Source organism: Thermobia domestica, chromosome 5, assembly GCF_964235325.1.
Source record: "Thermobia domestica chromosome 5, izTheDome1.hap1.1, whole genome shotgun sequence".
Lineage (NCBI taxonomy): Eukaryota > Metazoa > Arthropoda > Insecta > Zygentoma > Lepismatidae > Thermobia > Thermobia domestica.
This window is the reverse complement of record NC_137458.1, coordinates 121,831,348-121,849,520: the sequence shown is the minus strand read 5'-3', so window position 1 is coordinate 121,849,520 and position 18,173 is coordinate 121,831,348. Positions and strand designations below refer to the sequence as shown.

Sequence of the window (18,173 nt, the reverse complement as noted above, 5' to 3'; positions counted from 1 at the left end):
ATATGACAAAAACGTTGATCAGTTTTTCATCTATTTCATTTACGTCTTCTCTAACACATTTAACTTTCTGCTCAGAACATGTTGGGACTTTTTATCTTCATCGTTAACTAAGGCCCGAAAGATCTCATCATAGCAAGTTCTTCCTTTCACCTTCATAATCTTAAAACTGCTTTTACATTTAGATATGTATTCCCATAAGTAGTTACTCCCTGAAACGAAAATATGACATCTACAATTTTGAGTAATGTATATTTCCCAGGTAGCCAAATTTGTACTAATAGTGTATTGAGTTTGCCAGTTACCCAGTTCATTTAGCCAAATGAGACAAGCTGCTGCCGCCTGGGCGCCTGCCTGTCGCTTCCACCATTTCATCTAGCATACTATTCACAGCCTGCCAGCAACTCGGGTTTAGCGTAGGGATGGTCATAAAGTTTCGGTTTTCAGAACCGGTTCCAGACCTGGATCCGAAAACCGGTTCTGGCCATCCCTAGTTTTCTGCTGCGGACTGTACCAAAGCATATGCACTAGTTACTACACCAGCGAAGAAGGCTAAGAAGTAATATTTGTCTAAACTAAAATTTTCAATAACAGAACAATTATTTCACTTGTCATTTTTATGCTGATAAATATATGAAGGATACACCTAAATACTGTAAGAAACTATTCAAATACACAAAATATATTAAAATTCTTGTATTTGTAATAATACCTTCTTACATTACATTTAAATCTAATGCACGTGTCAATCGAATTAGTATTTATATGTAAATTTATTTTAAAATTAACCTTCAAAGGCAAAAGTGGATACACACTGGTATCAAAATAATGGAAACACCTGAAGAAAATATAATTAATACGACGTTCGATCAACGTTAGCCCGCAGAACAGCTCTAATTAGTCGTGGAATAGAGCTTATTAAGTCATGGATGGCTTTCAAATAATTTTGGACCATTCCTTATGTAGTGCAGTACTCAGTTCATCAGCGAGAATGAAGAATATCTACACCGGATTCAGAGTTCCAAATTACTAACAAGTATTCATTTGGGAATTGAGAAGGCCTGGGGAAGTGGTCCACGCTTCCACAGCTCAAGAAGTGTGAACTGCCACAATGACGTCCAGGGAAATTGCGCGACCGGTAAGAAATATCTGGACGATAGGATGTACACTCATGTCCAAAATAATTGAAGCATATCTATAATTGTCTTCTTGTCAGAATATAATTTGATAATGATTTTGCAGGGTACTCTCAATACTGATATTATGTGTATAATCGGGAAATGTATATTTCTGGTAAATTTCACAGGAAAAGAATTCTAAATACGGATATTACAAAGTAAAACAAAATGTTGCTAAAGGGACAAAGAAGTTTTATTTTCGTTTTGTTGTAGTTATTTATTGCTCTTTTGACATGAAATTTTCCACATACATGTCTTTGCCGATTACACATATATTAACATAAGAAATACCGTTATCAAATTATATGCGACAATGATTTTGGACATGAGTGTACACGCTCACATAAGTCCACGATTACTGGCAATAAAGCGCCCTGTGAGCGTAAATTACAGGATCCACGGAATACCAGGAAATTGTGCCTCATAGAGCCACCACCTTTCTTTTCTTCGGTAGAAAGGAATAACGAAAAGAGGATGCATCAGGTCATAATATGCATTCCAATCGTCAGCGGCCCACTTTGCATGTTCATGATTTTTTTTTTTTTTTTTTTTTTGGTGCTAAAACGTTGTTGGTGGCAATCATGGTTTGGAACTGCAACCCAACAGCACGTATTCAGGATTTGCACACACGTGGAATTGATTACAGTAGGCTGTTTCAAGTGCTCTGATCGAATGTTCGCAGAATTCTCTATAATCCTTGCTGACGACCTTTTCCAATATTCACTGACCACATCACAGATTTCTCTTCAGTCCACTATTGCTCTTTACCGACGTTGTTTTGCCACTCTGTAGGTCATCACCTGAGATACACTTGCGCCAACTAACTTCGCACCCACAATTTAGATTGTTTGGAACACAAAAGTCTCCCATTTTGCATCACCACCGACTGCACGATTCAATACATGCCTCCGTTCTACCCACCTAGCGTAGTACAGATTGCAAAAAACACCCGTAACAACGGCCAGGCACTACACACGCATCCTCCCTGAGACCATCACACATCTTACGGGTTGTTAACTGCAGACGTTCCCATTATTTTGATTAACTTTGTATATTAGGTATATCTGGCGTGAAAAATCATTCGAAAAAACAGAAATAAGTCGGCCTTCCCCAATTCACTCAAAAATTTTCGATCCTTTTTACATAGACTGGAAAGTGGAAAATCGGCACTAGTTTAAAAGGATGTGAAGGATGCTAACAGACCACCTCCGATCAAGGAAACGTAAGTGTAAGATAAGTACTAGTTTTATGACTATTTCTTCTCGAGTGTAATGTTCTGAATATAGTGTTCAATTAACGGAAGTTTTCTCTTGCTCGTTATTCGTATCCTGGTATCAAGAAAGAGTACTGCAGAAATCTTGGTATTTACTTCAGCATGTGCGCAGTACGTTGTCAATGTAATGAGAACGTGGAAGGAAACCAAGAAAACCCATATTTACGATGTTGTTCAACACAAACTCACATAATCAATGAATAAATATACTGGACAGTAATCAGTAAATAATTAACAAGACCTGCCACGGGTACGAGCTTCCCTTGAAGCATACGCCTCATCATTCTTCAGCCTGGAGGGCAGAATTGTTGAACGAACAGCTTGAATAATACAACAGAACAATTTAATAACTGACATCTTTTCCTGCAAAATTTTTCAAATGGGTATATAACTTATTTTCTCTGAAAAACCGTTATATACTATTTTCAGCATTTAAATTATCAGCTGTATATGTTACGCGTGTTACTGTGATCAATATTTTTCGCCTCTTCCTCTTTCTGCGTCCCATTCTTCTTTGCCTTCGATATTGGATGTAAGTGAATCACGTGCACAATTCAATGGATTTGCGCTTAACAGACGAGACACACAAATCTCTTATGGTTCGCACTTCGCAAAATCAAACCTAGCCTACGATACAATGACAAAATTCCAAGGTTCAACGCCTAAAGTTTCGAAGATTGTTGAGTCAGTCGATATATTCATATTTAACATTATCACACTTGTACACTATCACATACAGCAGGAAAATTATAGTACTAGTTCAGACCACGTTGTACGGTTGCCTAAACGGTTTTTATGAATCATTGCATTCACAGTAGCAGCTTGAAAAACTGTCTCAGTACTAACCTTTTCTGCACAAAATACCGGACAAAATCAGGGAGCGTTATTTTATTTTTGGATGGCGGGGCTATTGAGAACTACTGCTAGCTTCCTGTAACACTAATACTTACCGGTATCCAGAGTAAACACACTTATTAAATACGGGAGAATATCCCCCCCTCTCTCTCGATTATCTGGTGTTCGCAAGTTCATTATTTAAACAAACACGTCACACCCAGACATTTTCCTCCATATAAAAGACTTAGTTATGAGTGTGCTGAGGCAAAACACTGGCATTTGCGTTTTTCACCATATTTGAAAGGTGGAAAACTACTTCTTAATTTTACGTGATAAAATGTTGCAATTTCCCGATGTAACGTTTAAAATTAAGTGTATGTGAAATTGACAATAGAATGTAAATAAAATGCTAAAGAATTACGCTTGTTTATGGTATTAAAAGCAAAATTTTCTAACAAATTCATCTGGTACGATTTGTATAAAAAGAGTTGGTAATGTAAAAATGTTTTAAGAATATTTTTATAACATTTCCATTACTTACTACATATATATTTACTATTATTTTTAAATTTTAATAATATACATACACGGCCTAGTTATAATTAAATTTCGTTACGGCCCAACTAACGCAGAAAATATATATAATTTGTACTTTTGTATACATTTATAAATTGAGATTTTTGATCATTTGTAAAGAGAAACTGAATATTTCAATTATACAGGGTGGAGCAAATAAAAGTGGCCTGGAGAACAGAGGTCCAAGATACAGTCCGCAGCAAAAAACGTGCAACATGAGCATGTAAGTTTATTGTGAAATAACGAAGTCTTTTGCTTCAAAATAAGTGTACAGGGGAGGACGCCGAGGTTTCTCCTGGCGTAATTCATGCCACTTAGACGTTATGTTGATTCCCTGTGCTGTTAGTCGTAGTTTCACAATAAATATACATGCTCATGTTGCATGTTTTTTGCTGCGGACTGTACAAAGAAACGCAGCAAAGGAAGGGAAATAGTTCGATAACCTGCTTATGTTGAAAATTACCATCATTCATATCTTGAATGACCACATGAATGAAAATGACTTCAATTTACGTGTTCGGACACATTTCGGAATGATTTTTGCCTTGTTCAAAACAGATCCTGTCAGACGCTATTTCTGACTAATCTTTGCATTGCACTCTTTGCTGGCACTTCGACACCATGAAATTCATGAGCAAAAACTGACCACACTTTTTCCACGAATTTGTTTCACAATGTTCTACAACACACTTTTCACACCCTCTGTTGCAATGTCTTCACCTACGCTCTGCTCAACTCACATTGATACAACCCGCACTAAGATCTGAACCGGTGGTGGTGTGAGTATTCGTGGTGTGGTTCCATGCATATATTTACGTCCAATCGTATCCACTCGTCCAGGCCACTTATTTGCCCACTCTATACATGCAAATAACTCAAAATCTAAGTTTAAAGCAGGGTGGATTGATTTAAATCACGATATAAATCAAGATTTAAATCACTTGATTTTTTAAATAAAAATCGTTGATTTAAATCGAATTCCGAAATAAATTAATTTAAAGTGAAAATAAGTAAAATCCGGTTTCTGTTCTGTTATTTCGATTATGGAAGTTAATAATCATAATACAGTGAGACTCAAATGTACGGTATAGTATGAAAACAAGTGTCATGCAGAGGATGATTAGGGAAAATCCCATTTTGAACAGGTAACGGAGCAATCCTACTTTCTTCTTTTCGTAACATTGGGTTTGGGTTTTAAAATCATTAACTATTCCAAATAGGAAATCACCATTGACATTTAAGACGAAAATTCTTTTTTGTGCGTGTCTGTTTGTTCCCAGATAATAGGGCGTATTTAGAGGGCAGAGTCTTCATTATTCGATTAAAAAAGTACCAATAAGGCATTTTTTACTTCGTTTTCTTCAAGACTGGAGGCATTTTAGAACACGTTACATATGCTTTCACGCCTTTCTGCGTTGAGGCATAGTGTGTGATGACGTCATAAATTTAAAAAGATATTTTTTGTTATGCGTATTATTAAGTTTTGGCGGGTTACATTTTGCATTCAGAAGACTGAAATTTTGCACGCTCGCTCAGTGCGCCCCTTAATAATTTTCAGATGTTTTCAGATCTCTGCGTGGAAACAGGGGGTCCAGAGGGGCAAAAATGCTTTAAAAAAATAAAGATATTTTTAACAAAAAAATAGCTTTTTTCGTGATTTTCCCGTCTCAGATGGAGACATATGAATGATACTGTTTGAAAGGCTGTTATATTCTGAAGAAAATTATGTACGTCCTATGCTCCTAGGATAAATAGGGATGTCTCAGGAAACTGTTACCTGAGATCCTGTTTTATACGGGAATCTGGAGTATTTGGGGAATATTGTTTCGCGGGCTTACTTTTGCACCTACGAGATTGAAATTTTGTACATTTACTCAGTGCACCCCTGTGTTTTTCAGATCTCTGCCTTAATACAGGGGGAGGGGTCTACAGAGGTAAAAATAAAAAATAAAAAAAGATATTTTTAACAGAAAATTCGTTTTTCTCATCCCAAATAAGTGATAGAGACATTTGAAGGGTACTGTTTGAAAATTTGTTTTATTCTGAAGAGAATAATGTACAAATCATGATCCTAGGATAAATAGGGATGTCTGAGGAAATTTTTTTATTACATCCGGGTCATCATGGGAATGTTCTTAGCTCATTGTTAAATAGTTTCCTCACCCTTACTAAAGATAGAAGCTTGAAATTTTGTACACACATTTAGTACACCCCTTAGTATTTCCCAGTTGATTTTGTGATCTGTGCGTTAACACAGGGTAATCCAGAGGGGATCAAATTTTTTTTTATAAAAAAAAAAAGCAAAAAAAAAAAAAATGCCAATTACTCAAAATTTCCCGCTTTAGGGACATGATAGTAAAATGTGAATGTTACCGTTTCAAAAGCTGTTCTATTCTAAAGAGAGTGATGTATGTACCATGATCCTAGGATAAATAGGGTTGATGCTGTAGTTGCTTGGCTGAAAGTCTATAATTTAGCTTTAAAAAGAGCCATATTTAAAAAGGTTAAGAAACAATGTTTGGGATTTATATAGGTTAACGATTGGGGATAATTCAAAATTCAACCCCAAATACTTTCACTTAAATGGCATAATTAGCATTTAATACTAATTCCTAATGCTTTTTCTTCAGTTTGCGACTTGTATTATACGAGGAGAAAGATTTGATTTAAATCAAAAAAATCGATTTAAATAAAAAAAAAATCAACAAAAATGATTTAAAAAAAAAATCATGATTTTTTTCCACCCTGGTTTAAAGTAACAACCTGGCCTAGAAATTCGCCTGAACAGATATCTTTTAACGTGTAACTGTAGAGTCCGCAACAAAAAAACCTGCAACATGAGCATATAAGTTTGTGAAACTACACCTAACAGCGTAGGGAATCAACGTCTAAATGGCACGAATCACGCCACAGAGACCTCGGCGTCCTCCCCTGCACACTTATTTTGGAGCAAGGGGTCACGGTGGCTAAGTGGTAGAGAGTTCACCTCTGATGCTTGGGGACCCGGGTTCGATCCCAGTTCAAGCCAAGTGAACTTTGTGGTGGACAAACACCGTGTGTGTGGGTTTTCTCGGTGTTCTACCGTTTCCTCCCACTTTCTTCATTCTACCATTTCATTCATTACTCATCATCACAGTCTCCTTTCGCCTAACCGGCATAACTGTGGGACGTAAAACTCAAAGATTTGATTTGATTTCATTTTTATTTTGGAGCGAAAGACTTCGTCGTTTCCCAAACTTACATGCTCATGTTGCAGTTTTTTTTTTGCTGCGGACTGTACAAAGTTTCAGCTATTTTCTTTTTTCCAAAGATTAGAAAACGTAAAATATATACTATTTACGAGATACAACACAGCACGAAAACCTACTAAAATAATTGATAATACTTATTTACCTAATTCAACAATTGAAATACAGCAGCATCGTCATATTATACTGGCGTACAACTTCATTGTAGTGCTTTTAATTCAACTAACTATCAATCTTTATCAAATCTTTTGTTGAACTTTTGATTAAAGCTATTTTTTTTCTTTCTTCTTTTTGTTTGCTTTCGATTTCTGACCATTACTTCATTTTTGCTTAATGAGAACATGTTTTCTAAATTACAAGCACTACACTTCTTACTAGATTAAAGAAGGAAGTTACAATTAAAAGTTACGATTAAAAACTTCGATATACTTATCCCCTATGTCAGTTTTCCTAACTTCTTCAGTAACATGAAGAAAGGAGGAATTGTTGTCCTTCAGTGACAGGTGCAAGGGGACAAAAGGAGTGTTCCGAAGGTATTACAAGAAATCAAGGGAATGGGTGATGGATGATTTATCTATCGAACAAGGACAGTAATGACAAGACGTGAAACCAAGAATGATTAGAATATATTCTCCTGGGTGCTTGTTCCTAATATCAGGCATATTTTCTTATTTTTATGTAAGATAACGACTTTGCATCTCCTCTTCCTGATATATCCCAGAATGGAAATATTATAAAGCTCGAAAAATTTTCTTATCTAGGTGGCAGTTCTGAAAATCAAGCGGAACAATAATACAATTTGATACACACGTATATATAAAGTATATTAGTCTTAAATTGTTACTGGTATAAAAAGTACTAATGGGGCTGTACGATTATGAAATCTCAACCCTAGCTTCTCTTGGTTCCGACTCAATACTTGGAAAAGACTTTTCCACCGGCATGGTAAAAATTGTTAAACTAAGATTGCTTCAAATCTTGTGTCTAATATTTGATGTCATGGTTAATCTGGAGGGAATAAAATTTTGCTAACCAAAAATAGACACAGATGGCTTAACAGAAAGAAATATATTTGTGGTTCAAGATAACCTGAAACTAAAGTTAATAATGGATCTGTCAATCTGTTTTAATATTCAACATAAAAATCGAAATTACTGGCAGGTAAAAACTGGGAATAGTAACGTTAAACGACTACGCGCCGATCTCTCATATCTAATAGTAAAGGCCACCTGCTTTCATGATTTTTCGAGCCCTAATCTCCCATGGACAGTATTTCCAATGACATGGTATGGGACGTTTGGGATGAAACGAACTATCATATTGCTATCTCGAGAGCTAACCAAAGCACTTCTATCGAGCATTCATAAATGTTTTACGTTGCTTAAATTAAGACATGGAACTGTCACAGAACTCATTTCTCCTGGACAATGTTAACGATTTTATAGGCTAGTTACATAGCAAACTGGTGATTTGTGGTTTCATCCTTATTAATTCCGTTGTTGTCTGTTCTCACTCACCTTTTATACTGAAAAACTACATGAACGAAGGAAATGTCTACATTCAATTTATTTATCAGTATTTTTATTCTTATGATCCTGGATCACAAAGATTTTCTCACAGACTTCAGAGCTGACTGACTACACTACTCTAAATGTAATAGTTACTAAAATCTAGAAAATAAAAAAGTTAACTATATATAAAAAAAGTTACATCAGTGAACCTCTAAATTGTGTATATAATGGAGATATTTTCTAAAAACAAGTGAATGCTTAGATTATTTGTATCAACGGTGAACACAGACACATTACCGGTAATTGTTATGAAATACTAGGACTACAAATTTCTTACAACTAATCCAAACCAATCTTTCCACTAGGTATGCAACTGAGATGCAAAAAAGGTAGGTATCAAAAACTATTTTACCCCTTTGCATCTGCCAACTTGCACACTCAGAGGAAATAACAGTAAGCAACATGAAAATTCAAAGGTCAAATTTTGGAGGCTTCCATATAAATTGAGTCGCATTATCCATTACACGCCATCTAAAATGTTCCAACAAGTACTCAACATAAATTAGATATAATAACCAAGGTATCATGTGAAATTCCCAGTGCTTCCGCCTTCCTGAAGAATTTTCCTATGATTCGTACTTCGAGAAATACATATTTACTAATAGCATATATAGTTAATACGATGTCAAATACCTTTAACAGCTTAGAATTCTTTACAAACTTATATATCCGCCTCCCTATTGTTGATCAAGTGTATGTAATATTTTAAACTTCTGAAAAACCATTCAATTCAGTCTTTCACACTAGATCTGACCCATCTACTATTCGTGGAGTACGATCTTGGTAAATTATTTGCTTCATTCACAAAATTCAAGCCTTCATTCACTCCTACAACTACTAACTTTCACACGCTCTGCTCTCTATAACTACATTTTTTTTTGAAGTCATGCTTCCTAAATGAGAACTGACCACATTGTGCATAGCTTGAAATTTCGGATATTTACTTCGTATGCCTGCCGACACTGTTCAAAAAGAGCTCTGTCCTATTTTTATTAACATGCTGCTAGAAAGAAAGGAAGATACTCTGAACTGTCAGTACTTACAACAAAACCGTAACCATTCTTGATGAGAACATCACGAATGCGACCATAGCCTTTGAAAAATCGTTCCAGGTCTTTCTCCCTCACTCCATAAGGAAGGCCTCCAATATAGACCCTTGTCCCTACCATGCTGCAATAAGAAAAAGTAATATATCATTAGTAACTTACCACAAATCCGTATCCATTCTTCAGAGATATTTCCTTGATTCTACCATATCGCCTGAAGAACCTCTCAATGTCACTTTCCCGTGTTTGGTAACTTAATCCACCAACGAAAACTCTGGATGTCATTCTTGAAGGAAACAAAATAAATCAATAAGGGAAACTTCGTATATTAAGTGTTATTTAAAAGTATTTTATTAGCTGATTATATGTAACTAGGAACCTACGAAGTATAAATTGTAATTGTACCCACACAAAAAAACTGATCGCATTGCCGATGACATTCACTAAAATCTGATTTCGGTTATACTATGTTGTCGGTTGAACAAGCGATCAGTTTTTCTGCCAACCTTTCATTTACCAACCTACTTTACCACGTACGTGGCTGATTACTTTTGCGTAAAATTAAACAAGCGAAATATTAATTACTAAAAGAAGGATTTTATGTATTACCAATTCCTCTACAGGTGCGAATTCAATAATACAAAAAGAATGAAAAACCGCACGACTGGAACGAGACTCGAATTCAGGTTTTCGGCTTACATTGCTAACACATTAAATAACAAATGCACTACCCAGTTCTTTCCCTGAATCACCATATATTTTGGAAGTCGGTAGTCAATCATTCAGAACACACGACTGTACCACAACTGTCAGAAGTGTTTGTAAGTATACACACTATGTTGCCGAAAACAGGAATTGTTTAGGAAGAAAAATGGGTAGCGTAGTCGTTAACGCAACGGCACGGTAAGCCAGTAACGGGTTCGAATCTCAGTACGAGTCGTGCAATTTCAATCTTAGCATACCATCATTATTGTAATACTATCCGTTTCATGAATATCCTAACACACACACAAAACCATAAGAATTTTATCGCAATTCATTTAGCAAAGTATTTCCTTTTACTCTTGCAAAAGTGCAATAGGAGGTGGTACAAACATACTGTCCAAGAATTTGACAATTTACCTAATTTAATGACTTCCTACTATACAGGAGACTTCAAGAGAAAGCCTGAACCCATTTAACATTCAATACTCGTAACTTTTAGTTCAGAATTTTACATATTGTGTTAATACATAGGTTGGATACAAAATAGTGACATGACTGTTCTCACGTCAGAGGGCTATCTCTCAGCACTACAACAGTTCCGTAGATGATAAGGAAATGTTAGGCAGAGAAGTGTGGCGAGTGGTAATGACTGTGTGTTACTCAGTCAAAAGTCATAGTGCCGTAAAGTTGAGGAAAGTGGAAGTGCCATAACATGTTTCGGAAAGACTAACAACATGAGAGGATTAAGATTGAAATGGCACGTAGGCGCAGTGCACAAGAATGTCGTCCGAGATATAGTAACGGTTTTTTGCCAAAATGAAAGAACCACTTTGCGGGAATCACTACAACACAGAAGCCATCATCCATTCTCATATGACGTCTCTGCGGGATATCGATAAAGACTGATGCGCTGACTGTGCACTGTCTTCAACATAAGTGGCAGAAGGTAAATAAAGATAGAAGGCAATTACATTGGACGAATGTAACAGATGTTCTTTGTGCATAAAGCCAGTTTGAATTGTAACAACGTTACCATTACTCTTTATCCAGCCCTTTTATATACTGTGTGTTTATCGTAATTCAAACATCTACATATACATATAAAGGTCTAAATAATTTGTAACATTTCTGTACAGGGTTAATACATACCTCAAGCTGATATATATATATATATATATATATATATATATATCACTGATCAAAATGTGTATTCTAAGCAGAGAAGGGTTATTCAATTTTGCGCCAAAAATATAGAGTGTGAGGAGCCTCTCATGTTAGCAAGATGAAACTTGGTATATAAGCTCAATATTCAATATAACTTGACGTGTCCCGTGCTTTCGAAAATTCTGCTTCTAAGAAGAGAAGGGGAAATTTCTATATTGTTAGATTTCTACATTCAAATTGACGTCGTCTGTCTCGTCATTACGAGAAAACGACAGAACCGTTTGAAATAAACTTTTGAACTAAGAGCTTGGATCGAGTCGTTTTATATCTCATAAAATGAGAATCCTACTGGATGAGGTATTCGAAGTGAGCTAAGTACACCGAAAATTGAACATTTCACGATCTTCTCATGTTAGGGAGATGGAACAAGGCATCCAGGTTGAGTTGATTTTGGGTTTAACGTCCCCTTCAGCAGCGAGGCTATATGAGACGGGACCTATTGATTAACGTGGAATCTGAACTACATGAGCTCCCGCTGGGAATCGAACCCGGGTCCCCCACGCCGTTTGTGCAATAAAGACAAAGTAGTACATATTAATAAAAATACACATTTTTATTGGAAAGAGCATACTTCACACTACTTCTTCACATAATCACCAAGCAAATTGAGGCATTTGTCATACCGTGTGACGAGTTTTTGTATTCCAACGTCATAGTCCTCCGCTGCCAGCGTATTGAGATACGTAGTCAGGCCTCGTTTAAATTCTTCATCGCTGTCAAATCTTTTTCCCGCCAGAAAGTCTTTAAGCTTCGTAAAGTGATGCATAACAAACCCATGTTTTGTCCCCTGTAATGATGCGATTCAGGAAAGAGTCTCTTTCATCGGAATAACGTCCCAGAAACGTCAGTGCTACAGCCATACGCTTGGTTTTGTGTTCATCTGTGATCATGCGAGGGACCCACCTTGCAGATTTTTGAATAATGCAGATGGTCTTTGACGATTTCATGAACAATCGTTCGAGACACATTAGGAAAATGTTCACAGAGTTCATCAATTGTGACGCGCCGATCGTTCCTCACGCATTCGTCTACTGACCTCAGCAGTTCGTCAGTAATGACAGATGGTCTCCCTGAACGCTCCTCGTCGCCACAATGCAGAGATTAACAATAGGGTAGGTAATAGCATCTAACGCGCCTGCCTAATGATTATTATCAGTGTCCTTTACCTTAAAGAGTATAATAACGAGACAATAAGTAAAAATCTATTTAAGCAGCATGTAATGTTAATATGGTAATTTCTTTTCATGATTAAAATAGTCACTTTTCAGTATGCTGATGAGAACTTCACTCAATATCTCCTCAAAGTATGGGGAAAACATCTAAAAAATGGTGTAAGCAGTATAAAGCAGAAAACAACGGGAATCGAAGAACCACTTCTATGTCTCACATTTGTCTCCTGCAATTTACAAGTCCCATTTTGAAATACGGTGTTACAGAAGGGGCCCAGAGAAAAATCTACCCATCTGGTTTCAACAAGTTTTCCGCAACCTATCGGCGTGTTGCGCTATCTCATAAGGTGTTACGAAATTCTACTATTTAGAAACATTGAAAAATTTAATACTCATTTAAAATCACTTGTGCTGCAGACCGTACCAGTCAACCAGCGGGAGCAATATCGCTGAGTACTGTGCAGATTTACAATACACCACATAAAATGGTAATGCATACGTTTAGGATGCATATGATTAGGAATTGTCATTAAAATATTAATTTCCATTGGCGGAGCACTTTTGCACAATGTAGGAAACCAGTATTTTATATTTACAAGTGTAGGGTTACAAGTCTAAAACTATTACAAGTATTATATTACGGTTAAAATGAGTAAATGCATTTGAAAGAAGACTACGTAACATTTATTTCTATGCATGGAATGTTTCTGAACAATGTAGGGGACATCGGTTGTATTTTATGTTTGCAAGTATAAAGTTAGTAGCTGAAACCATGACAAGTGCGATGCTTTTATGATAATTATTTTTTTTACTATCCTCGTCTGTGCGCATACACTTCCTCGTCTGTGCGCTCCCTACGCAAGTATCCCTATGCACATTGATTAAATCTTATCTTAGTAACAAAACAGGCTGTTCGCGTTGGTAATTCAACTTCAGAATTTTTGAACATAACAACTAGTGTACCACAGGGAAGTATCATGGGGCCATTTCTTTTTCTAGTTTAAGTTAATGATCTTCCAAGTTTTCTTCCTTTTAACAGTGTTTTGTATGCTGATGATACAACTGACTTAACCATGGATAAAAATTTTAAAAATGTTGAAACTAAAAACACTCAAATGTTAGAAACGTGTTCAGTACGGCTAAATTATAATAGGCTGCTATTAAATGAATCAAAGACAGATGTTTTGTATTTTCATCTAAATAACAAATGATTTGAATGAGTGTCATTCTGTAAAATTGTTAGGAATCCACTTGGATCCAAAGTTAAACTGGAACATACATACTGAAAATTATGTAGAAGACTATCTAGAGTTAAAAACTGTTGTTAGCGAAAAAATACTTGTCAGCTTGTTATGCTTTCTTTCATTCTCTATTGTTCTACGGTATATTATTATGGGGTAATTCAACTCGTGCTCAAACAGTCTTTAAATGACAAAAAAAGGCAATAAGAGTACGGAGACGACCTCGATACACCATATTTCAGGTTAAGTAAAACACAAAAGAGTTATAAATACACTGCGGTGAAGATGTATAATCTTCCACCTACAGAAATTCGTGGTATGTGTAATAGAAACTTTGAAAAACACTGTAAATCTTGGCTCATTGAAACAGCTGTGTACAGTGCTTTTGAATTTGAGAAAGAATTAAAAAATAAAAAGTGACTAGTTATGTACCTACATATTCAATATATATATTTTTTGTATACTCTCGTGACGTTGTCTATTGCAACAAATGTTGTTTAACGACAATAAAAATATTCTATTCTATTCTCTGCTGTGCTTCTGCCCTGTGTGTTCAACAGCATTCAAACATTGTACTGGGCAGTTAGCACAAGCTAGTTTGACTTTTATACTGTCGCTTTTACGGCATATATCAGGACGCGTATTTATACCTGGAAGAAGCACATCCGTTTGCACGCATGCCCCAGAATAAGTCTACATTTCAGAGGATCATTTAGAGCACCAAAAGTGTGTTTTTCGGGTTTACCTAACGTTTTCTTATACTAGCACGATTTAACATATGTTATCGTAAAAAATGTGTCGCTATGTTGTAGGCTTTCAGCAGACTTCAATTATTTATAAAAAACCTGTTCTATTGAGCCCTAACACGCTTCGATTAAATCTTACAATACACGCTCCAGCTGCGCTTCGATAAGTAGGGTCGCTTTAAAATAGTATAGTGCAGTAGGGTAGAGATAAGTCGAGTAGCGGTAGGAACGAGTTAGTTTAAGTTTAGGGAAGTTTTGATTAACTTCCATAAAATTAACCGAGTATAATTACTCGTTTCTGAGTGAGTATATATGCTGGAGCGGGCATTGTAAAGTTAACCCTAAGCTTGTGCTCGCTTGTAATTATACCAGTATACAGGATTGGTTCTTGATCTATTGTGACTACTGCGTGTCATTGACGCACGTGATCCCAGGTTCAATTGCTGGTAAAAGAGTATTGAAATTCAAACATCTTGTGGGGGTTCAGATTCCACAAATTTTATGGGAAGTCTTCACTTTGGATATTTCATTCATTTTTTCGACTCAGTGATTTCTTCTTTCCGTTCCGAGCTCCAGCTACGCATTGGCAAGTAGGACCGCTAATATAAATGGGTACAGTATAGTACAGTAGGGTAGAGTAGAGGAAGATAGGGATAAGTGGGGTAGAGGTAGGAACGGGTTAGCTTAAGGTTAGGGGAGTTTTGACCCATCTTTTACAAAATTGTGCGGAACCAAAAGAACAAATTACAATTCGAAAAAATGAATGAAATGCCAAAGTAAAGCTTGTCATTTTATTTTCACGTCTCATATAGCATGGGTGTTACTTATATAGAAGCAATTAAGCTAAATTTCTCCTGGTTTCAAAATAATATTGTGAGCTAAAATTAACCTAAGCTAACCTAACAAACCCTAAAATAATCTACAGAATATAACCCGGTAAATTTCACCATATTTTTGCAACTTTACAGAAAAATGTTCAATTTGGTATTTCTTGCCCATATCTACTACATACTTGCCCCTATATTTCAACACTGCAAACTCTTTGAATCATATGTTCGAGCACGTAAATATTACGGTAAAAATATCAGCACATTACGTGGCAAATCTTAACAAAATGGCGGACTGGATTAAGTGGAGTTTACCTTCGAAGTTTTAACAATACTGTAAAATTCATCATTTTTTAAAACTTCTCTGTACAAGGTACTCAAAGAAACGCATATACTGTGTTACAAAAATATCCTGTCATTATAATCAATTCATAGTACTACAACTTGAAAAATGCCGCATACCTCGATCCAATTTTTGAACGTAATAAAAAGGAGGTATCTTAGTTATGAAACCGCTATTCACTCTAAAATCAATACTTACCTTGTCTGATTACTTATCACTTCAAAATGTAGATTTAGGATATTTTCTTACAATATAATCATATAGATTTTTTTGTTTCAGCAACACCTCAAAAACTACAAAACCCACACACTCACTGTAAAACAAGGGCTTCAAGCATTAAAACACGGACACCCATTCTAGACTCTCTCTTCTTATGTTAAAAGATAAATGCGATACATCTAACCGAAATGGCATATAAAACCCACTTCTATTGGACAACTTTACAAGAGGTGATTTTCAATTGGCTCCACGGTCCTGTAATTTTGCTCATGCAAAAGAGGTAGAAAAGGCTTCCCAGTGAGCCTAACAATTAGAAAAACAAACAGGCTGGTGTCAATATTTTCTGTACTGAAAACAAATTCTGTATTCAATAATAAGGATTATTTAATGCAATTATATTAAATAAATTTCTATTCAAGTATCTGGTATTATTTTTCTTATAAAATACAGAGCAAAATTTATAGGAGAGGAGAAAGGAAGATATGTAACTGATGTCTAGATTATAATAACGATGGCGGGCTGCCATCTGCTGTACAGAAGCAATGCAATGAGCTGGTTTTTGAATCGGCTGAGCTATTTGTTGAAATATAGAGTTCGCCATTTTGAGACCTTTGTTTCCTTGAAGTTGTATGTTAAGAATGAAGTCCAAGTATTTGTTATATTTGTACTCTTTTTGTACATAAGACACCGGCATAAGCGTGTTAATAGAAATGGTGAAGAATACGAGGTTCGTAACATATTAACAATTGTTATACAGGTGCTTTTATTTACGTTAGCATGTGTAATGTGCTACTATGAACGCACATAATTTTTGAATCATGCAATTAGGTAGAATCTCACTCTTTGCGTATATCCAGGGAATGTTTAGTTTCCATGTATCGGAGTGTTTATCGTATTTAAATGGAAATCTTGTCATGTAGGTACGAAGTTAATCGATTTACTGATGTTTCAGCGATTTGATTCGAATTCTCTTGACTCAAGAACAACCTTTCTAGTCTCGCAGAAGTGTCTACGCACCTATGTAGATCAGTTATTAAACTTAAAATTCTGGAAGTTCATAACCAATGTTACTCCTGGTCAGAAGTTTCTACTTTTTCTTACAGGTATTCAGTCAAGGTTCGATATTAAGAGTAGTGCAAGGACTCGTAGGTTCGTGTAGAAAGCATTTTTCACCTACTGTGTAATAATTGCACGTAATTAAACGTATGTATGTTAAGGACATCAGAAAGCAATAATACTTCGAAAAAGGTTTTGTCAAAGAAAGTCAGTTTGCTACCGTATTGCAAGTTCTCAGAATAATTGCGTAAGCTTTAGATGTGTGGCGAATTCGTATAGCATATACATTCCAAAGTTAAGAAATAATCATTATAACCATCTAGCTTTGGTTTTGAAGTAATTATGTATGGGTCAAAACGGACTTCAGGTACACGGAGCAATGCAACTTAGACCTCATAAGGATCCAGTTATTGCGTTGTAATTTTTGTTTCCCAGGATGATTAAGATTATGAAAATCATAAAGGATATAGTATACATGAAGCTGCATCAGTTCCCGAAGGAGCAGGACGCTCATACTTTTAGGGATTATTCATTGAGTATGTACGAACTTACAAAGGGGGTAACAAAGCGACTTTTATTTACTTATCGACTGATACGAAAATAAAAAAGAACGTACCTGTACTTCATATCTGCATGTGTAGTGCCCTTGTACTTTTATCTATGACTATGTGTGTGTGTGTGTGGGGGGGGGATTTAACGCATATCGCATATCTTGTACACATGGATACTTCTTACTATTGCACTACGTAGAAAATTTATGGTAGTTCATGTAGAAGTGGTAATAGAACACAGAAGAAACGCAGATCAGGGGGTTCTCATGTATACTATTACCTTACTGTGTCAAAGTAGATTTCAGTAAAATTATAAACTTGTTCCCTTACCTTATCACTGGAGAAAGCTACGGCTTGACATAAAAC

At 35.9% G+C, this 18,173-nt stretch overlaps 2 protein-coding genes across 11 annotated transcripts in view; one reads left to right on the top strand and one right to left on the bottom strand.

The window, feature by feature from the left end:
* Window positions 1-16,367, bottom strand: part of LOC145686083 (serine/arginine-rich splicing factor 5-like) — a 78,794-nt gene extending 62,427 nt beyond the window's left edge. For 5 of the 9 annotated variants that reach the window (XM_081759010.1, XM_081759011.1, XM_081759008.1 and 2 more), the window contains exons 1-2: window positions 16,296-16,351; window positions 9,889-10,012 (exon numbers count right to left, since the gene is read on the bottom strand). In XM_081759010.1, the coding sequence (XP_081615136.1) occupies window positions 9,889-10,012; window positions 16,296-16,336 (165 nt within the window). In that variant the 5' untranslated portion in view covers window positions 16,337-16,351. Of the gene's footprint in view, window positions 1-9,723; window positions 9,851-9,888; window positions 10,013-16,179 lie in introns of all 9 variants that reach the window. The other 4 variants (XM_081759016.1, XM_081759012.1, XM_081759013.1 and 1 more) reach the window with 4 other exon arrangements.
* A 420-nt stretch (window positions 16,368-16,787) lies between these two features.
* Window positions 16,788-18,173, top strand: part of Ino80 (chromatin-remodeling ATPase INO80) — a 196,354-nt gene continuing 194,968 nt past the window's right edge. Inside the window, exon 1 of one of the 2 annotated variants that reach the window (XM_081759007.1) lies at window positions 16,788-16,927. Coding sequence is in view for 1 of the 2 variants with exons in the window: in XM_081759006.1 (XP_081615132.1) it covers window positions 17,144-17,303 (160 nt within the window). In the remaining variant the exon portion in view is untranslated. Of the gene's footprint in view, window positions 16,928-17,126; window positions 17,304-18,173 lie in introns of those variants that run through there. The other variant, XM_081759006.1, reaches the window with a different exon arrangement.